The sequence below is a fragment of the Pecten maximus genome, chromosome 2 (assembly GCF_902652985.1).
Source record: "Pecten maximus chromosome 2, xPecMax1.1, whole genome shotgun sequence".
Lineage (NCBI taxonomy): Eukaryota > Metazoa > Mollusca > Bivalvia > Pectinida > Pectinidae > Pecten > Pecten maximus.
This window is the reverse complement of record NC_047016.1, coordinates 42066034-42089416: the sequence shown is the minus strand read 5'-3', so window position 1 is coordinate 42089416 and position 23383 is coordinate 42066034. Positions and strand designations below refer to the sequence as shown.

Genomic DNA, 23383 nt, shown 5'->3' with positions numbered 1-23383 from the left:
CCACTAAACTGCTCTACAATCTATGAAAGCAAGACTTACTCGGAATATATAATTCATGCAACTTCCAAAGCTGATTGAAGTCATTCCTGATGATCAAAGAAATACCTATCATTTTGAATATGCAACACCATCTTACGGTATGTCAGAGACTTTAGCACCTTCCATCTAAGCATGCTACTGACCCAACCACACGAACCAGGGCCTTTTTATAATTTATAGATTCTGAGTTGTTGCAAAGATTTTAACATATTTGACTGCTGTGACCCTGAAAGAATAGGTCAAGGTCATTCAATTGAGCCTAGTTTGAATCTTTTTGGCCCGAATTATTGAGAAGAAGTCAAATCTAGCACATTGTTTATACATGTTCTCCATATCAGTTTTTCAACTTTAATACGTTCATCATGAAGAGCTTTCTAAATGTGATGACAACACTATTTGGTTAAAAAATTTGTATCAACAGTTTATACGTACAATGCTGGCCCTAGGTGACTGTTGGAGTAACAGTAAGTCCTGTTCTGGGCCCCCGGTGTCGACATGATACAGGCGGAGCAGCCGGAGGAGTTAACACAACGGTTAAGGTCTCCAATCAGGCTACACACATCACTGGGCAGGTCAAGCTTGATGACCTCACTGTGGACAAAGTGGTCAAGCCCTCCCATCACATATATACTGTTGTTGACCACTGCTGAGCTTGGTGCAACAACAGAATGAAGAGGTCTACTGAAGGCCACATCTGTAATAAAACACCAGTTTTAGCAACACTGGAAACTAAACATTGCCAGTGGTTTTATAGCAGATATATATTACCTCCTAAATACCGTAAATCAATTATATTTCGTGTGGGATTTATTTTCGCGTTAATTCGCGAGGAGAGTCAAATGCAAATTCAAATCCCTCGCGAATATTTATATAAGAATGACGAGAATAAGTGCCGTCCATTTTGAATCTATCGTTATCTTTAGTTGGTGAACAGACATCGCCATTAAAGTAATAATAGAATGATATATTATTTACTTATATCAGAGTGTTATTTTATATCACAAAACACCAAAATTTCTCACACAAAAAACCCGCTGAACACTAATATTGTAGTTTAACTCGGACTGAAATTCCTTCTAAACGACGATTTAGTTACTTCAAGCTGAGTAGTTCCGGTCCCGAGAATCCCGGATGGTCACCCGGAAGACGTACTTTATTACCTGCGCTGTTGTTAATGTAAGCTTACATGTATGTCGTACTTCACATCGCTTGATTCTACATTTTTGTTCACTGTTTCCGTAATTTGGAGCGGCAAATTATCTTTGGTTACTATATTTTTTCTTTGGAGATCCGTGGCGTGGACATGTCGGTGAAATAATGCAGAAAAACTATATATGAACGGGCGTGACACTTGTATATAGCCTAGAGGCGTATACAGGTATGGTACATACAATTCAGTATAGACAGACATCGATATCACATGACTTTTCTTGTACCGTCACATGACTCTAATAAACAAAATGGTTACCATGGAACATGGAAATATTGCCGACCTGTTAACGTCATTCACGAATTTAAAGTCATTTTAAGGTCATAATTCGCGAAATTATATATTCGCGAATAAGTCGAATGAAGTGAGTTCGCGAAATTAAGTACTCGCGAAATATAAGTGATTTACAGTAGATAGCTCAGTTACTCACTTAGATCATAGTTACAAAACAAAAGTATAATATAAACCTGTCCCATGTCAAAAAGAAATACATTATATTGTGTCCAGTGGATACAGAGAGTGAAATGCAGGATGAATTGTGCAATCAAAATGCCGCTGAGATAGTACAATTTCATGTTATAGCGATCGAGGTCTACGAAGTTTGAAAGTAATTGGTGGAAAACAGAGATAAACAAAAGAGATTTTGCCAGAATGGGGATATCAAAATGCCATGAAGGTAACACAACTACATATCGTTGTTATTAAGCCTATCAAGTTTCAAAGAGACCTGTTTAAAATTGTGGGAGCAGATCTTGATCTCTGAACAAAAATAAAATACGGAAAGAAACAAAGGGCAATTATGACTTTTGCAAAAATAGTTGAATCAAAATGCCATTCAGGGAAACACAATTATATACCATGATTACAATGTATACCAAGTTCCAAAGAGAACAGTCAAATTTTTTTTTGAGATTTCCAGATTAACAAATGTTTACACTGGACAATGTATGGACGGACAATGCCATGCCATAATACTCCCGTCCAATTTGACAGGTGTAAACAAGTTTACAGAGCCAGGTCTGTTACTGACCTCCTAAATCAAACTTGTGCCAGTAGTTACACTGGTATCTATAGATGAGGATACTGTTAGAGAAGGTAGAGCTGTCTGTACGTCCTCCCATCACCACCATGTAATCACCCATGTCAACAGCAGTGTGCAGGAAGCGGGCATCCTTCTACAATGTAAACATCTCTGTAAATGCCATGATAACAGATTTTAAAACCCTTTTACTAAATAGGTTTTTATCCTCAATTCAATTTTTCATTATCATTTTTTCCTCAATAAAATTTTTGTTTAATATATGAATCTCATCCATTCGAAATATCTGTACCTAGTATCAGCTTCAACATTTTCAGTTTTACTTCACAACATCATCAGCCTGAATTACACCAGACAAGTCTAAGTTACCTCACTACCTCCTCAGCCTGACGTACTCCTGGGAAGACCTCACTACCTCCTCAGCCTGACGTACTCCTGGGAAGACTTACCTCACTACCTCCTCAGCCTGACGTACTCCTGGGAAGACTTACCTCACTACCCTCCTCAGCCTGACGTACTCCTGGGAAGACTTACCTCACTACCTCCTCAGCCTGACGTACTCCAGGGAAGACTTACCTCACTACCTCCTCAGCCTGATGTACTCCTGGGAAGACTTACCTCACTACCTCCTCAGCCTGACGTACTCCTGGGAAGACTTACCTCACTACCTCCTCAGCCTGACGCACTCCTGGGAAGACCTACCTCACTACCTCCTCAGCCTGAATTACACCAGACAAGTCTTACCTCACTACCCTCCTCAGCCTGACGTACTCCTGGGAAGACTTACCTCACTACCTCCTCAGCCTGAATTACACCAGACAAGTCTAAGTTACCTCACTACCTCCTCAGCCTGACCTACTCCTGGGAAGACTTACCTCACTACCTCCTCAGCCTGACGTACTCCTGGGAAGACTTACCTCACTACCTCCTCAGCCTGACGTACTCCTGGGAAGACTTACCTCACTACCTCCTCAGCCTGACGTACTCCTGGGAAGACTTACCTCACTACCCTCCTCAGCCTGACGTACTCCTGGGAAGACTTACCTCACTACCTCCTCAGCCTGAATTACACCAGACAAGTCTTACCTCACTACCTCCTCAGCCTGACGTACTCCTGGGAAGACTTACCTCACTACCTCCTCAGCCTGACCTACTCCTGGGAAGACTTACCTCACTACCTCCTCAGCCTGACCTACTCCTGGGAAGACTTACCTCACTACCTCCTCAGCCTGACGTACTCCTGGGAAGACTTACCTCACTACCTCCTCAGCCTGACGTACTCCTGGGAAGACTTACCTCACTACCTCCTCAGCCTGACGTACTCCTGGGAAGACTTACCTCACTACCTCCTCAGCCTGACGTACTCCTGGGAAGACTTACTTCACTACCTCCTCAGCCTGACGTACTCCTGGGAAGACTTACCTCACTACCTCCTCAGCTTGACTGTCAGGATATCCCTACTATGTTACTATGTTACTATGAGTTTACTATGGAGGTTACTCAACCGTGACAGTTCATTCATACACCTGTAATGCATGTGCTGTTCCCAGGTGAGTAGTAAAACTGGTTTGGCTGGATAGGCCAACACTGACACTTCTCAGGTAAGTTGAGGAAAGTTGGAGATCATGTGAAGAGCATGCACATGAGGTTTACTCCACTAGCTACCCAAGGTAGAGTTGGACAGTACCAGGCAGGACTCTGACCAGAGAGGTTGGGTGTATAGTATAGGGCTATATATAGGAGGGCTAGGTGCCTAAACTCCTACTATGGTGCCTGTCAAGATGACATTATATTAGCTGGGTGCTAATTATGGCTGTGTGCCTGTAAATATGTTATTTCCAAGCTGTGTGCTTCGAAGCTGTGACGTCTGTGGCTGTGTGCCCTTTGTACAGTGTTTGTAGGACTGTGTCCATGTGGCTGTGTGCCCTTCGTCAAGGACTGTGTGTCCAGTTGGCTGTGTGCCTATTTTGAAGGACTGTGTGTCCGAACGGCTGTGTGCCTATTTTTCCAAGGACTGTGTGTCCATAAAAGTCTGTGGTAAAGCCTGTGTCCAGGGTTTTCCGGATGAAGTAACTAGGGGAGTTGATGTGAGTATTACAACTTTGTAGTGTTCAGTGACAGTGAAAGTTAGCGAGAATGGTAATGTTATATTGAGAATTTCTTTAGATATTGATAGTGTAGGGACTTCAGTTATCGCTAGATGGCGTGAAAAGGGAGGTAACTGTAATGTCTAAATTCGCCATGACAGTTGGTCCGAGCACATGTTATTTGAAGTATATTTGAAATAAGCCTTGATGCTTAGTGTCACAGTAAGGAAGGAGGTCACCAGTTATCTATGACTTATAAGGTATTTTCTCGTTTCTCAGGTTAAGTGAAATACTTGTTCTTTCATCCGTAAAACGTATCGATCGCCAATATCCCGTACCTGAGAGTGGTATGTTCGTTTGGGTTTTTGTTTTTTTGAACAAGAAAATATTTGGTCGATAAAAGTCTATATGCTAAATGAAAGCTCATATATCAAGGTATTTTAAGTGAATTTTTCAAGCTTCTAACTGGCAGCGGAGAAAGGCGATTAATATTTTAATAAAATCACACTAACTGTTACCTCCCTTCGTGGTATAGCCTTTTCCAGAAAAATGTATTTACATAAACGTTTTTGTTGTAAATTGGCGTGAAGTATTTATAACAAACAACTCATGATATACGAACATATTAGATCATATTATGCTGCCTCATGTACTGTATTGACCTTACTTTTAACACTTAAGTAACGATAAAAAACAGTTTTGAATTTATTTGTTCAGCACCAGAGAAACAGACTATACTGTAGGAGTTATTTCCCTTCCGTTACGAATACTCTATGAAAGCTTCTCGTTATATTTGAGTTATCTCCCTTGTTGATCGTGACCCAGTTAATAACACATTGATTAAATTGCAAATTGTAATTAATCTACAGTAAAAAAATCCAAGAAAATATTTATTGTTGACTTTGGATGACTTTCTTTATCTATATAAGCAGTTTTCATAATTTTTTGTAATTTTTAAAATTTTTAACTGGAGTCCCTAGATAGTGTGTAAATATTATCTTTGGAAAGAGTGAGTTATGGATAGAAAATGTATGTGTATTGTAGCGGTCATAATGGCCTGGACATGTTGATCAAAAGAATTGTATGAATTGAATATGATATATGTACATATGTTGTTAGAGATTAAAACTACTTGGTAATGACATTATCATGTGTAGAGAAGAGTTAGGTCCAGATTAGGTATTTATATCATTGATTATACCTTGTAGGTAACCTCTATATACGACCTTGAGGAGTCTATATATGACCTTGAGGAGTCTATGTATGACCTTGATGAACCTGTATATAACCTGAAGATACCTAGGCCTCAGAGGAACCTATACAATGACCTTGAGGAGCCTATTTAACCTTGTGAAACCTATGCGACCTTGAGTCAACCTTGTTGGGACTTCCCATCGGATACGTTGGGACGACCAGTGAAATCAGACCAGTGATGAAATTGTACCTGTTAAAGACATTCGCGCGTGTTAAATTTAAAATTACTTGCAATTGGACTCTAGGCTAATTCTGTAATTTAAAGTACATAACGTAGGTGTAAGTATCTTTAGGTGTGTGTGTGAGAGAAACCTGCAAGATTAATGACTATGCATTTCATGTTTGTTTTGTTGTGTTTAGTTTGTAAATAAATGTACATAATTTGTTATTTTGGGGTTTGTCAATTGTTAAAACAAGGACGACGTCAAATTACTTTCCCAAACTTCGTGACACTGACGTACCCCTGGGAAGACTTACCTCACTACCTCCTCAGCCTGAATTACACCAGACAAGTCTAAGTTACCTCACTACCTCCTCAGCCTGACGTACTCCTGGGAAGACTTACCTCACTACCTCCTCAGCCTGACGTACTCCTGGGAAGACTTACCTCACTACCTCCTCAGCCTGACGTACTCCTGGGAAGACTTACCTCACTACCCTCCTCAGCCTGACGTACTCCTGGGAAGACTTACCTCACTACCTCCTCAGCCTGACGTACTCCTGGGAAGACTTACCTCCTCAGCCTGACGTACTCCTGGGAAGACTTACCTCACTACCTCCTCAGCCTGACGTAAACTCCTGGGAAGACTTACCTCACTACCTCCTCAGCCTGACGTACTCCTGGGAAGACTTACCTCACTACCTCCTCAGCCTGACGTACCCCTGGGAAGACTTACCTCACTACCTCCTCAGCCTGACGTACTCCTGGGAAGACTTACCTCACTACCCTCCTCAGCCTGAATTACACCAGACAAGTCTTACCTCACTACCCTCCTCAGCCTGAAGGACACCAGACAAGTCTTACCTCACTACCCTCCTCAGTCTGAATTACACCAGACAAGTCTTACCTCACTACCCTCTTCAGCCTGAATTACACCAGACAAGTCTTACCTCACTACCCTCCTCAGTCTGAATTACACCAGACAAGTCTTACCTCACTACCCTCCTCAGCCTGACGTACTCCTGGGAAGACTTACCTCACTACCCTCCTCAGCCTGAATTACACCAGACAAGTCTTACCTCACTACCTCCTCAGCCTGACGTACTCCTGGGAAGACTTACCTCACTACCCTCCTCAGCCTGAATTACACCAGACAAGTCTTACCTCACTACCCTCCTCAGCCTGAAGGACATTCCAGTCTTTCTTGTCTTCCTCCAGATTTAACACATACAGCTGGTTGGACACTGAGAATTTATCAATGTGAAACAGCATCCCACCATAAACATAGATCGCATTTGTCTGTTCGTGATAGACTGCTGAATGTCCATACAGACCTGTATATCAAAGAAACAAATATTACTTCACTTTGAATTTTTGCAAATCGTTTTCCTTGTAAACCTGTACACCCCCTTCCCTATAAACCTGTACACTCCCTTCCTTATAAACCTGTACACTCCCTTCCTTATAAACCTGTACACTCCATTCTCTATAAACCTGTACACTCCCTTTACTATAAACCAGTACACTCCCTTCTCTATAAACCAGTACACTCCCTTCCCTATAAACCTGTACACTCCCTTCCTTATAAACCTGTACACTCCCTTCCCTATAAACCTGTACATTCTCTTCCCTATAAACCTGTACACTCTCTTCCCTATAAACCTGTACACTCCCTTCCTTATAAACTTGTACACTCCCTTCTCTATAAACCTGTACACTCCCTTCCTTATAAACCTGTACACTCCCTTTACTATAAACCAGTACACTCCCTTCTCTATAAACCAGTACACTCCCTTCCCTATAAACCTGTACACTCCCTTCCTTATAAACCTGTACACTCCCTTCTCTATAAACCTGTACACTCCCTTCCCTATAAACCTGTACACTCTCTTCCCTATAAACCTGTACACTCTCTTCCCTATAAACCTGTACACTCCCTTCCCTATAAACCTGTACACTCCCTTCCCTATAACCTGTACACTCCCTTCCCTATAAACCTGTACACTCTCTTCCCTATAAACCTGTACACTCCCTTCCTTATAAACCTGTACACTCCCTTCCTTATAAACCTGTACACTCCCTTCTCTATAAACCTGTACACTCCCTTCCCTATAAACCTGTACACTCCCTTCCCTATAAACCTGTACACTCCCTTCCCTATAAACCTGTACACTCCCTTCCCTATAAACCTGTACACTCCCTTCCCTATAAACCTGTACACTCCCTTCCCTATAAACCTGTACACTCCCTTCCTTATAAACCTGTACACTCCCTTCTCTATAAACCTGTACACTCCCTTCCCTATAAACCTGTACACTCTCTTCTCTATAAACCTGTACACTCCCTTCCCTATAAACCTGTACACTCCCTTCCCTATAAACCTGTACACTCCCTTCCCTATAAACCTGTACACTCCCTTCTCTATAAACCTGTACACTCCCTTCCCTATAAACCTGTACACTCCCTTCCCTATAAACCTGTACACTCCCTTCCCTATAAACCTGTACACTCCCTTCCCTATAAACCTGTACACTCCCTTCCCTATAAACCTGTACACTCCCTTCCCTATAAACCTGTACACTCCCTTCCCTATAAACCTGTACACTCCCTTCCCTATAAACCTGTACACTCCCTTCCTTATAAACCTGTACACTCCCTTCTCTATAAACCTGTACACTCCCTTCCCTATAAACCTGTACACTCTCTTCTCTATAAACCTGTACACTCCCTTCCCTATAAACCTGTACACTCCCTTCCCTATAAACCTGTACACTCCCTTCTCTATAAACCTGTACACTCCCTTCCCTATAAACCTGTACACTCCCTTCCCTATAAACCTGTACACTCCCTTCCCTATAAACCTGTACACTCCCTTCCCTATAAACCTGTACACTCCCTTCCCTATAAACCTGTACACTCCCTTCTCTATAAACCTGTACACTCCCTTCCCTATAAACCTGTACACTCCCTTCCCTATAAACCTGTACACTCCCTTCTCTATAAACCTGTACACTCCCTTCCCTATAAACCTGTACACTCTCTTCCCTATAAACCTGTACACTCCCTTCCCTATAAACCTGTACACTCCCTTCCCTATAAACCTGTACACTCCCCTATAAACTTGTACATTCCCCTCCCTATAAAGTGCTTACTCCATATAAAATCATTCATTCAATCTGAAAACTTTACCTAAAGGGACAGCTCCATCCAAACTGTCCCGGCCATACTCAGACCATGCTTTTCCATGTTCTACATTGGTATCAAACTTGTATATCTTGTTGGAGAAGTAGTTTTCTGTGGAGAATCCTCCAATTATGAGTAGCTGAGTTTCCTCTATCCTTGTCATAGTGTGTCCAGCCACAGGCTTTACATGGGCCGGCACCTGTATAAAAATTAAATACATTAGTCAACAGACACCACCAAGACATCTTAAGTGATACAAGTCCTCTCTTTATTCAATAACAATGACCAATACTAACAAAACATGGCAAGAACTGTCTAATTTACAATGTTGCTCAGGAAAACTACTAAATATCATAACAAGAAATAAGTTATGAGTGTTTTGAGTAACAGAACTATATATTTGATGATTGGTAAAGTTGGTAGAGCAAGGATGATGAAAATCTATTTACAGCAATAGCTACTTCAATTTGGATCCTAGGAGAAATGCAAATTCATTCAAGAAGATCATAGTTGTCAGTGTATGAACTTTTAGGACAATCAGATATAATTAATAAAGTTGGCAGAGTTAGAAGATTAATTAAGTCGGTAGAGTGAGGATTTCAAACATCTATTGATAGTAGCAGACTAGAAACTAGAACTGTCGCCAGGATGGCTGACTAATACCCCCACAATCTGCACAAGTGAATTGGAACTGTTAATTAGAGGCTAACCAAGATAACCCGTGCATGCCGATATTTCTGAAATTCAGAATGTCTGAAATATATGTATATAAAGAGAATTCAGTGACCAGTTGCCATAGCAACCATAATTTTGAGAAAAAGGCATGCACATATACACACGGTCCTCTATATTTGTGTGAAGTTTCATTGAAATCGGCCCTTTGGTTTAGGAGGAGTTGTCCAGACAATCTTAAAGTTATGGTTCTTATAGGAAAACCTGTTTATAGTGACCAGTTGCCATAGCAACCATAATTTTGAGAAAAAGAAAGTGGCATGCACATCTACACATGATCATTAATATTTGTGTGAAGTTTCATTGGAATCGGCCCATCGGTTTATGAGGCGTTGTCCGGACAAAATGTGTCTACAGACAGACGGACGGACGGACGGACGGACGGACGGACGGACGGACGTGGGGGACGGACAGACGGAGGGAGGGAGGGACAGACAACCTGATTCCAGTTTACCCCCCTAACTTCGTTGCGGGGGTATAACAAGCAGGGACTTCAATTTTGACCCTAGGAGATTGAAACCTAAATTTCTCTTCTTACTCACCGACATGCGTGTCCACTTGCGCCCTCCAATATTGTAGCTCCAGAGCTCGTTAGAGGCCTTATATTTCTGGTTACCAGCCCGGTCCTTGATGAATCCGCCGTAGATAAATAGCTGTCTCTTTATAGGCACACAGGCTGCAGCATGGTAATATCTGAGAAAAACAATAGAGTATATATAAGCATGACTTCCTAATGTCTTTGTGATATCAGCATTTTTCGTCTATCATGCCATTATTTGACTGGTCTCAAATATATAAAGAGCAAAACAATTCTATGTCTGATAACAGCCACCTTGACCTTTGACCTATCATGCCATTATTCCAATTTTTCCAAGGTATTTACAATGCAAAATCTACAAAGTTTCAAAAAAAAATCACAGCAATAGGGTTTAGGGTACTGTAAACAGTGCACATACTGTATGGATGGTAATATTTGTGGGAAACTTAATTTTTCTATATTCGCAGTCACAGAATATTACACAACAATAAATATACAGCAAATATACAGCATATATTGTATACAGTGGAACGTCTCTTAATTGATCATGCACGGTACATGAATCCTTGGCCGGTTTTGGGAAGATTCGATTTGGAGATGTTATCCATTTTGACCGTCAGGATCTGGGGATAATATTGATCAGATGACATGCATCTGACCTGTCTCTCCACCTCTGTGATTATGGGGCATGATAAGGGGTATTCATTTCATTCGAAACAAGTCGGGGCCTCATGCAAATTAGATGTGAAACTCTGGCTTTCTAGCTCTACTTGTTTTTCAATGATGCATGTCAAGTCGGTTTCATCTTGACTGTTTTGATCAGTTCACAATTAAATCATAATGCTTTTCTAGTCGCAGGTGTTATTTACCAATTTACCTACTACACGCGCATACCCCAAGATAAAGTTTAAAATAACAATTGCCACGGGTGTTGATTTCATGGTCGGTTGGACGGACACTTATCATGTTCGCTAAGGTAAGGCTGGTTTATAGAAGTAATTTTGGGTATATTTTAACCATTCTGGACACAAAATTGATTCAGCTTTCAGAATTCAGAGGGATCGGTCTTTGGGAAGTTTGTTTATTACAATAATAAAGAAGGATCAATTCCATACATCACCATTGCCATTGTCAACAAGATCAGGTGATCGGTTTTGAATAGGATTGGTTTTTGGAAGTTGCACTGTAGAAATGTTTACCGCAGAATGATTACAAGTCGGTGCAGCGCAAAATTGAATACCCACAAGTTTGTTCCGACTTAGACAACCGCAAAATATTAGCCCTGCGAAATTTAACAACAATACAGTATACGAATACATTACCTTCTCTCTGGCTCATCAATGGTAATGGGCATGATTTGACTCCACTTGTTTCTGCTGATATTGAACAACCAGAGGTCGTTGAGTAATCCCTTCTCTAGAGAGTAGCCACCAAACATGTAGATAAGCCCATCTCCACAGGCTGTCAGGGTGTGGCCGTACCTATTCCACTGACCAAACAGGCCCCTGAGGCGTGGCACGTCCTGGTAGAACCAAGGTAACAACTCTATGGTGTAGTTAGCGCCTCCCTGGAAGTTAGCCTGGCACCTACATGAGTATTTATCCTGAAAAAATTAATTCAAATCGTTCAGTTAGGAAGAGTATTTGATTTCAGAATAACTGGATGTGAAGATTTCAAAATTTTATCAAATTTTACTACGTTTTGCCCTGATCCTCAATAGCCCTAGTGGGCAGGGAGCATTAATTCACAATTTTAGCACATCATTAGCTATGAAAGGTTATTGAGATTGGGGTAAGGTTTCTTGAAAAGCTTATTGAGATTGGGGTAAGGTTTCTTGAAAAGAAGTCGAAAATGTCAACTGTAAATTGACAACAAAGAACTAAAGGTAAGTATACCTGGTAGGTCACCTGAGCCTTTGTCTGATCAAGTGACCCAAAATGAAATTTGGGCCACCCCTAGAGAACAGCTACTGAACCCAGAAATTTTCATTAAGGTGGAAAAGAATTAGTATTATAATATTATCCCACCGAGAAAATTACATGTATTACTATGATGGTAATGTCACAATGGAGCGTCATGGAACTTTCAGAGTTATCGTAACAAGTTATTATCATGTGACGTTAACTGTATTACATCACAAGTAACAATAAACAAGAGGTCCAGAGTACTGATATATAATTTCAAGTTTTGTTTGATGTTAATTGAGCCTTTATACATCATATTGCACCTGAATACGACAACTTGCTCAAGGGAGATTGTATGTGTGCTGAACATGTGTGACTTGACAAAGATAAATCCACGTAATTGCTGATAAACAGATATACAATTTGAAGGAATTAAACATCAAAATAACTATTTATTTCCTTTATTTGTTCAATATTTACTTACTAAATGCCTTATATATTTAAGTATAACATCATAATCCTGCTGTCGAAGGAAACAATGATTAAAAATCTCAAATCATATTCATAACATCCATTCATCTGACCTTAATTGGCTTGTTCCTGCGTATATAGTGCGAAGTGGATTTTTTCAATTGTCAATTTAAAAAAAAAAAAAACTGCACATTTTACATGCAAATTTACAGTACGTCTCTCTATGGATCTTTAGCATATACAGTTGATCAGTCATTACCTTAATGTAGGCAACAGATACTTGTATTACTTACCTGGATAAAGGTACAATTATCTGTACATATATAGTTGTCACAGTCAGGACCATCGTGGCCAGTTTCACAGACACAGCGATCGCCCTCACACACTTTATTGGTAGGACACACAGTGGGACATTTGTTCATGTGGTAGCTAGCATTGAATCCAGGTATACGATTGTCTGTAAGACAAAATTATCATCAGGCTGTCAGTACCGGCAGGTGAGAATAAAGACAAGATCCTAGAAGGATTTTGGCACCTACCATTGAAAGATTTTTATTGGCTCTACATAAAACTGATCTTTTCTCAACTTCAATCATTTTAAAACAAAGAAAATTCGAACCTTCACATGAAATGTATGAGAGATCTAAAAAGAACTTTCTATGAATTAGCAATAGCAAATAGCAAAACAAGAACTAGAACTGTAAGCGAACTACATAATACATCCCACTACCCCTCATTTGCAACCATGGTAACCAAATGACATCAATTGTTTTGGAATAGCACCACTGTATTTGCTATCCCTCAAAACACTTATATTATCAATTTTCAGCTTAATGAGACAATATCTTCATTTCGACCAATCAGATGCTTCCATTGTATTTCCATAGTAACTGGAAACCCATGTCTTATAATAGCATTAATAATTTACACCACTTGATCAAGTCGGACAAAATTGATCTAGGACTGATAAATATTAGCCAGTGCACAAAACCTGTATATAGTTAGGGACTTGGTTGTTTTCCTGGTAAACAAAATCACCCCCTCCCCCCCAAAAAAAAAAATGTCTTAAACTATCATTAGTTTAAAAGGAAAAGTTGACGCCAGGTGGACAGACAACGGACGATGACCCATCGGGCAGGAGAGCTAAAAATCATTTCACGAGTTTTGGAAGAAATGTCAAAATTTGTGAAAAGATTACAGACAGCAAACTACAACAGACAGAGCAAGCTTTATCAAGCATAGAATGAAACATTTACAAAAGACAAAGCCAGAAAAACTAGGAGCATTCATCAAGATATTTCAGTGATTATGGCAAAACACATTTATTTAAGTTATGTTACAAACATATCCAAATTTGGGATCTGCAACACTCTATGTTTCATGCATTGTATTTAAAACTTTCCTTAAACAAACATTTGGTTTTTCTGGTAATATATAGTCCAATTGCCCTTTTTGCCCTTGACCCTCAAACCCACCATTTGTACTATTTTGAATCCCCATCACCTAGGATTGCCACCAGTCAAATATCCCTTGCATAAATCCAGAAACGAAGTTATTTATTACAACATAGCCAAATTGCCCCCTTCGGCTCTGCCCTTCAAACATACATAGTAATGACACCCCTCCATGCAGTAATCAAAATAAACATTAAACAAGTCAAACGACTTACCTACAACATTCCTTAAGCAACCCTAGCTCTACCTTTGTAGAGTATCTGATACATACAATTATTCTGTCGGGAGAGACAGGACAGATGTACCAAACCTGTTTCCGTCTCCTTAACCTTAAAGAGCATTCTATATTCACAAATTGACTTTCATGCAATGACTTGCATGCAATAAACACGATAAAACCTCAACGGACTGAGTAACAAAGCTGCCATAAGGCAAAATGAAAATAAAAAAACATGAAGAAAAATTTACCTTTACGATTGTTGAATTCTAAGTTACTATAGACAGTACGTAGGAAAAAAATGTCAGACATATCTGTAATGGAAAAAAATAGTTGCTGTGTAATAAGATGCTGTACGATAACAGTACAGTAATGTTTGGTAATAGTAGGAAGGAACAAGAACAGAGAAACTGTTATCCAATAGCCAGCTAATACCTTTCCACCCTTTACCAACCATTGACATACACTTATACAGCTACCGATTACTATGGATCCTATCATCAGCAATTGATAGTGCAGACCACCTACAGTGTAGTTCCATTTTCAATTGATTCACAATAGGAGTTGTCTGCAGAAGAGCCATCAAAATTTAGGGCTTCTTTTAGACTACGATGGCAACCCAATGACAACTTTTTTTAAAAATAATAATATTGTATTTGTCATCCCTCAAAACCTTTACATACTGATTTTTAGCTTAATCAGAAAATATCCCTATTTTGACCAATGAGAAACTCCCATTATGTTTCCATAGCAACCGTTCTGGTTTCATTATGCATTGTTTAACTTCCTATCAACAGCAATGGCCATTTAAGGACGACCTCCCCTGTGTGTTAATTTTGTAGCCATTGATTCCAGCATACTACTGGCCAAATATCAGGTCTCTGAGTCTCTTAAGTTGTTGAGAAGCCATTGTTTAAAGAACACATTTGACCCCTGTGACCTTGAATGAAAGTTAAGGCCATTCAAACAAACTCAGTCTTCAACCCTAGCCTGCTACAGGTCCAATATCAGGTCTCTGGGCCTCTTGATTATTAAGGGGGGAAAATTGTATAAAAACGTTGCATGTTTGACACCTGTGACATTGAATGTAGGTCAAGGTCATTCATTGCAACACACTTGGTATTCCTTCATCCCAGCATGCTACAGGCCCAATGTCAGGTCACTGGGCCTCTGGTTATTGAATAACTGTTTAAAGGTAAAAGTTTAGAAGGATTCGTGTCTGGACAGAATTTTTACTCAAAACCTACGAATAGCAACTAGGTTACCATGGCAACAACTTTTCTGGAAAACAAGAGGTCTGTGGGCCTAAGCAGTCATCTGACTAGAATGACTTACAGCAGAGAGAATGATATCTTTCATATCCACACCACTTTAAGTAAAATCTCACTAAGAATCCGCTATCCTTAATGGTAGTTTTGGTCAGCAGTACATTGTCATAAGAATCGATTTGATGTCAAAATTATCCAAGTTCCCGAGTTGATACCCAGTCCCTTTGTCCCCAAACCAGTCTAATTTATATCAATTATGATTACTTTCCCTAATGATGTCTCACACCACTCAAGCCTTAAGGAAGAGTTTTATTTCACAGCAAAATTTGTTCTTCCCCTTTTGGGGCCCAACCCTTCTGTCACCTCGATAGAGCCACATAAATGTAAATTCTTAATGGTTTTGAAATTCGTTTTTCAGTCCAAATTAAGTTGCATTACACTCAGGCATTATCTAGAAAGAAGGTTTAATAGCAAACTTTTACCTAACTTCAAACTTTTTGGGGCCCCACCTCTCTGTCCCCAAAGTAAAACGAGCCCCATTATGATTGCCTTCCCATAATGATGTTTCAGACCAAATTTAGTTGTTATCAACACAGGCATAAAGCTGAAGTATAGTTTCAAAGCAGATCTTTGCTAAAAAGTCCCCCCTTTTGAAATGCTGCGCCTCTGTCCCAAGAGGTTGCACCAGTCTTATTTACATAAATCATGATTATGCTTTCCCCAATAATGTTTGAGACCAAAGAATAATTCATGATGGCTATACAAGTTATCACTCAACTGGATATTTCAGTCATTTTGGCCAAAACGGTTCCATTTGAGTTATATTACAAATACTGTTTTCCTTTTTTGGAATGTGACATTCAGTATCATACATTGTAATCAAGCCCTTTTACTCAACTGGAAAGCACTTTAATCTGATTGTTCTTACTTTGAACCCTTTGAAGTTTGCTTGATGCCAAATCTAACAGCCTGACTCCACATACAATCAAAACTATTGCTTTGACCTCAGCAAAACTTACTTGAAACAGCGTTGTTTTTTTTATTATCATTTTCAACCTTAACTTATTAAGTAAAACAATTAAAAACATTTAAAAAAACAAGAGGCCCATGGGCCTTAACGGTCACCTGATTTTTGAAATATTTCAGTAAATTTGAATGAAAGAATGAATTTCAAAACAAATAAAACAAATGATAGTCAAAAATGTGATTTCCCTATAACTATAGTAAAGTTTATCCCCTCCCCAGGGGCAAACATGAGACCCCAGGGTCATGAAATTCACAATTATGGTAAAGCACCTTAAGACCCTTCGATCTGTGAAGAGTATTTAATCCAACCTATTTGGGCTGTAAGAAGAAGATTTTTAAAATTTCTGTTAATTTGACCCTTTTTGGCCCCGCCCATCAGCCCCTGGGGTCAGTCAGGGCCAACATGTACATACCATCAAACTGTCATCCCAAGCTGATAATGTTAACGAAGTTAGAATGAATTCCAATAAAAATTCAACAAATAATAGTCAAAAATGTGATTTCCCTATATAAACTATAGAAAAGTTTACCCCCTCCCCAGGGGCAAACATGAGACCCTAGGGTCATGAAATTCACAATTTTGGTAAAGCACCTTAAGATCCTTCCATCTATGTAGAGTATTTGATTCTACCATATTTGAGAGTAGAGAAGAAGATTTTTGAAATTTTAGTCAATTTGACCCTTTTTGGCCCCGCCCCTCAGGCCCCTGGGGGGTGGGGACCATATAATTCACAATTTTGGTTCACCCTCAGCCATGGAAGCTTCCTGTAAAATTTCATTGAATTTAGTTCAGCAGTTTTTAAGAAGAAGTTGAAAATGTAAATTGTTTACGACGCACGACGGACGACGGACGACGGACGACGCACACCGCACGACGCACGACGCCGGACAAAAGGCGATTGCAATAGGTCTCAGGTGACCTAAAAATCCTAGTCTAAACCCATATTATACAGTGACAGGTCTGCTTTGCACCACTCTCACTATTGAGGGTTGGGCTCGTCAAGAACTAGGACTGGAAAAGAATCTACGTCACCTGACCCACCATCAACACCCCTGTCACCTCACCCACCCTCAACACCCGTCACCTCACCCACCCTCAACACCCTTGTCACCTCACCTACCCTTAACAACCCTGTCACCTCACCCACCCTCAAAACACCTGTCACCTCACCCACCCTCAAAACACCTGTCACCTCACCCACCCTCAACACTCCTGTCACCTCACCCACCCTCAACACACCTGTCTTCTCACCCACCTTCAACACACCTGTCACCTCACCCACCCTCAAAACACCTGTCACCTCACCCACCCTCAACACCCTGTCACCTCACCCACCCTCAACACCCCTGTCACCTCACCCACCCTCAACACACCTGTCTCCTCACCCACCCTCAACACCCGTCACCTCACCCACCCTCAAAACACCTGTCACCTCACCCACCCTCAATACACCCATCACCTCACCCACCCTCAACACCCTTGTCACCTCACCCACCCTCAACACCCCTGTCACCTCACCCACCCTCAACACCCCTGTCACCTCACCCACCCTCAACACACCTGTCTCCTCACCCACCCTCAACACCCGTCACCTCACCCACCCTCAACACACCTGTCACCTCACCCACCCTCAACACACCTGTCTCCTCACCCACCCTCAACACCCGTCACCTCACCCACCCTCAACACCCCTGTCACCTCACCCACTAGTAATCTTTTAAACAAACTGTGATACATATATCTAGTTAAATAGAGATGCCAATTGTATTGTTAGTATCCAATGCAGCAGTAGTAAGTGTTAGTAAATAAAAGCAGAATGAGCAGGGGCTGATATAGAAAACTCCTGTAATCAATCAAATAAATCTGTCTTTTCTAAAAGTGGTCAAGTGTGACCTTTGACCTTTAACCTTGACCTATGACCACTGAGATCTTAATAAGTGTACAACTTGATAGTGTGATACTATGGTGTAAATATGAGCTCAATCAGTGTTGAGGTTCAGGAAATATCTCTCATAAAAGCTTTGAACAGATAAAGGGTGAACAAAGTGATGGAGAGTACCGAAAAGTCTACCAATGCCCAGCCTATGTTTGACACTTACAATGACCTCCGCCATGATATTCCCTGCTGGTTGAAACCTATGTAGATCTAACAAAAAGACATGCAGTTGAAATATGACATGTATTTGAAACTTACGTTTGGAAATGTCAGTTTCAAAGTAGATGGTGACAATGCGTGACTTTGCCAGAACCGAGTATCCAGCCTTCTTCCCACAGAACACACCAAGTAGTGTCCCCCAAGCATCCTTATCACCATCAATGAAGTCTGGGATGCCATCATACACATACACATAATCCTGTAAACAGAGAACACATCTACATTCAGGACTTATCCATACTCCACAAATTAAAACATTCAGGACTTATCCATACTTCACAAATTAAAACAAAGTGAGTTGGTGATCACACAGATATACCCCAACTCCCTCATAAAAACAAATAAATCTATCCAGGATTTTACAGTGGTCAAGTGTGGCCTTTGACCTTTAAACTTGACCAATAACCTGCAAAATCTGATCAGGTGCAAAATTTCATACGTGAGAAAATTAACAGAAGATGCTGGACACTGCGTCATGACATACAACTCATCAGTGATTTAAACAAGGCAATCTAACAGTATACAGTACAATCAGATAACTCTTTGTATAGACATTCCTTAGTCTGTGTCAAGTGTTTTCAACCTTACCCATCCACAGTCAGTGTCAATGTCCTCAATGGTGATGTTGATTGCAGGCATGTCGTACTGGGAATCCCCTCGGACAGGCTCCAGCTTGTCCCCACTGAGAGGGGCTATAATCCAGATACAGTAAGCATGCCAATCCTTCACGCCTGTTCCCCGGTACGACCCAATGTAGCCGCTGGTACTGTTAAGGACTGTCGGATTGTCACAGGATCGGTAACATCGACCACCGTTACTGTAACGACAACATAGTATCATCAGGCTGGCAAATACTGGCAAAAACACAGAGTTCAAGATTAACATATCTACATTTGATACCATAATTCATAAAATGGTGCTATAAACACTTACACTTGGTTCTACAGACAATTACACTTGGTGCTACGGACACTACACTTGGTGCTATGGACACTACACTTAGTGCTACAGACACTACACTTGGTGCTACGGACACTTACACTTGGTGCTACGGACACTTACACTTGGTGCTACGGACACTTACACTTGGTGCTATGGACACTACACTTGGTGCTATGGACACTACATTTGGTGCTATGGACACTTACACTTGGTGCTATGGACAAATACACTTGGTGCTATGGACAAATACACTTGGTGCTATGGCACTACACTTGGTGCTACGGACACTACACTTGGTGCTACGGACACTACACTTGGTGCTACGGACACTACACTTGGTGCTACGGACACTACACTTGGTGCTATGGACACTTACACTTGGTGCTACGGACACTTACACTTGGTGCTACGGACACTTACACTTGGTGCTATGGACACTTACACTTGGTGCTATGGACACTACACTTGGTGCTATGGACACTTACACTTGGTGCTATGGACAAATACACTTGGTGCTATTTCACTACACTTGGTGCTACGGACACTACACTTGGTGCTACGGACACTACACTTGGTGCTATGGACACTTACACTTGGTGCTACGGACACTTACACTTGGTGCTATGGACACTACACTTGGTGCTATGGACAAATACACTTGGTGCTATGGACACTACACTTGGTGCTATGGACACTACACTTGGTTCTACAGACACTACACTTGGTTCTACAGACAATTACACTTGGTGCTACGGACACTACATTTGGTGCTACGGACACTACATTTGGTGCTACGGACACTACATTTGGTGCTACGGACACTACACTTGGTGCTACAGACACTTACACTTGGTGCTATGGACAAATACACTTGGTGCTATGGACACTTACACTTGGTGCTATGGACACTTACACTTGGTGCTATGGACAAATACACTTGGTGCTATGGCACTACACTTGGTGCTACGGACACTACACTTGGTGCTACGGACACTACACTTGGTGCTTCGGACACTTACACTTGGTGCTATGGACACTTACACTTGGTGCTATGGACACTTACACTTGGTGCTATTTCACTACACTTGGTGCTACGGACACTACAGTTGGTGTTACAGACACTTACACTTGGTGCTACAGACACTACACTTGGTGCTACGGACACTTACACTTGATGCTACGGACACTTACACTTGGTGGTATAGACACTTACACTTGGTGCTATGGACACTACATTTGGTGCTATGGACCCTTACACTTGATACTATAAAGACATATTGTGATGATATAAACAAGGTTGTTGACTCACATTGGGTTGCCATAGTGACCTTCCTCACAGACATCACAGTGGTCCCCAGTGGTGTGGTCTACACAGTAACATTGACCAGTGGGAGAACATAGGCCCAACTCCTCATCACCATGTCCATTACACTGACATGGCTCACAGCCTGAAAAATCAAAGTACTCAAAGTACTGGCAGGCTAAACATGTTGATAAAGAATATACAGTGTATAAAAACTTTGATAAGTTTCAACCATTTGCTAAGCAATAAATAAAAATGCAATCTCATCATGTGTATTTCTTGCGATGATATGTGCATAAAAGCTACCTACCTGTCTCATTATTTATCAATAATCCATCTAGATCCCTCGATGACTTCAGTCATTTTGGTAAAAAGGTCACTTAATTACCTCAATCGTTAAGAGTTCCGAATTTCCGCAATTTTCCATCTTATCACGTCTCGGATCTCAAAATTATCATAAATAATGTATTTTTTAATTTAGGTAAGTTTTTGGTTTAATAGTTGTTAGTTTCATAGCAATTGAATGTACGCTGAAAACTATATTGATTAATGGTGGAAATATATATACTGAAAGATTTTGCCACTAGGGGGTTTTAGTAAGTTGGTGGAATATTTGGACCAATCAGAATGCCAGGATTGTAAGTGTACATAGAATCCAGAGGTGATGGCAATAGGCTGAACGTACTGCGTACGTTTAGCCTAACAAGACAATTTGGTGAATTACAATCCCCCAACAGATGTGAAATTATATGCCAAGAATGCACAGCTGATGAATTTGTATTAGAAATAATACTACACACTGATTATTTGACAGACCCCTCACTCAAATTGCAGATGATGGTATTTGTGTCAATGAATTTAGAAATATGACTTAGTAAGGGATATCAGAAGTACAATGCAAGTGAACCCCAAGTAAGATGAACCTATACCCCAAGTAAGATTAACCTATACCCCAAGTAAGATAAACCTATGCCCCAGGTAAGACCTATACCCCAAGTAAGATGAACCTATACCCCAAGTAAGATTAACCTATACCCCAAGTAAGATTAACCCATACCCCAAGTAAGATGAACCTATACCCCAAGTAAGATTAACCCATACCTCAAGTAAGATTAACCTATGCCCCAGGTAAGATGAACCTATACCCCAGGTAAGATGAACCTATGCCCCAGGTAAGATGAAACTATGACCCAGGTAAGATGAACCTATGCCCCAGGTAAGATGAAACTATACCCCAAGTAAGATGAACCTATACCCCAGGTAAGATGAACCTATACCCCAGGTAAGATGAACCTATACCCCAAGTAAGATTAACCTATAACCCAAGTAAGATGAACCTATACCCCAGGTAAGATGAACCTATACCCCAAGTAAGATGAACCTATGACCCAGGTAAGATGAACCTATACCCCAGGTAAGAAGTTCCAGTGATAAGAATAGCAGCAGATCAACCCCAAACAATTTTTTCCGCTGATGTAGGTCAAAGGTGATACACAACACACCGCATCACCTAGCACAAATCAAATGGCCAAGGATGAGGATAGAGGGATGGAAGGATGGAAAAACAAAAGGAAAGACAGGCAGACATACACAATGTAAAACTATAGTCCCCCCAGGAACTGGTTGGGGACTAACAACAAAATTACATGACTCACAGCCTGAAAAATAACACACAAGACATGTCAAAACACATCATAAAGATCACAATGAAACAGATAAAAGACAATGAAAAATTGGAACTAGTACTAAAAATCTTTTTTGTATCCAAAAAGATTTTCTACTAAAGAAAACAAGTTTATCAATATCCACCATGCTTTTTCAAACAAAATCAAATTCAAACTATTTTCTTCTCATCATGAAACAAAATCTGGATAATGAGATTTTCAGATGTCTAAGGAAGTTTGACTAGCTTGCTACATACCCATTAGATTAGCAGGGTCTCCATGGAAGCCAGGCACACACTTCTCACAGTGTAGTCCAGTCGTGTTATGTTGACACTTGTCACACAGACCCACACCTTTACTACAGGTACTGCGATGGTTACACCGGCAGCTGGTGTTACAGTCAGGTCCAGTGAAGCCAAGCTTACAACGACACTCATAGTCCGGTGCTTCAGAACAATTCCCATGTACACATGTATAGTGGCACCTGTAAACAGAGAGTTTATTAGGAAGGGGAGACAACTCAATCATGGTTATAAATAATATCATACAGATTATTAGGAGGAAGGGGGAGATAACTCAATCATAGTTATATACATATACAGATCAATTAGTTATAAACATTATCATACAAATCATTTGGAAGAAGGGGGAGACAACTCAATCATTAGTTATAAACATTATCATACAAATCATTTGGAAGAAGGGGAGACAACTCGACTATAGTTATATACATTAA

At 40.6% G+C, this 23383-nt stretch overlaps 1 protein-coding gene and 1 long non-coding RNA gene across 2 annotated transcripts in view; one reads left to right on the top strand and one right to left on the bottom strand.

The window, feature by feature from the left end:
- LOC117322131 (multiple epidermal growth factor-like domains protein 8) overlaps positions 1–23383 on the bottom strand; it is a 74293-nt gene that overhangs the window by 19768 nt on the left and 31142 nt on the right. The window contains exons 13-23 of the mRNA XM_033876897.1: positions 22905–23131; positions 20990–21128; positions 19327–19555; positions 18778–18937; positions 12911–13074; positions 11565–11845; positions 10247–10397; positions 8979–9171; positions 6954–7123; positions 2280–2424; positions 472–733 (exon numbers count right to left, since the gene is read on the bottom strand). Of these exons, the coding sequence (XP_033732788.1) occupies positions 472–733; positions 2280–2424; positions 6954–7123; positions 8979–9171; positions 10247–10397; positions 11565–11845; positions 12911–13074; positions 18778–18937; positions 19327–19555; positions 20990–21128; positions 22905–23131 (2121 nt within the window). The remainder of the gene's footprint in view (positions 1–471; positions 734–2279; positions 2425–6953; positions 7124–8978; positions 9172–10246; positions 10398–11564; positions 11846–12910; positions 13075–18777; positions 18938–19326; positions 19556–20989; positions 21129–22904; positions 23132–23383) is intronic.
- LOC117322132 lies at positions 4058–6017 on the top strand. Its single transcript, XR_004531460.1, has 2 exons — positions 4058–4375; positions 5584–6017. It is a non-coding gene; the product is annotated as an uncharacterized LOC117322132 (long non-coding RNA).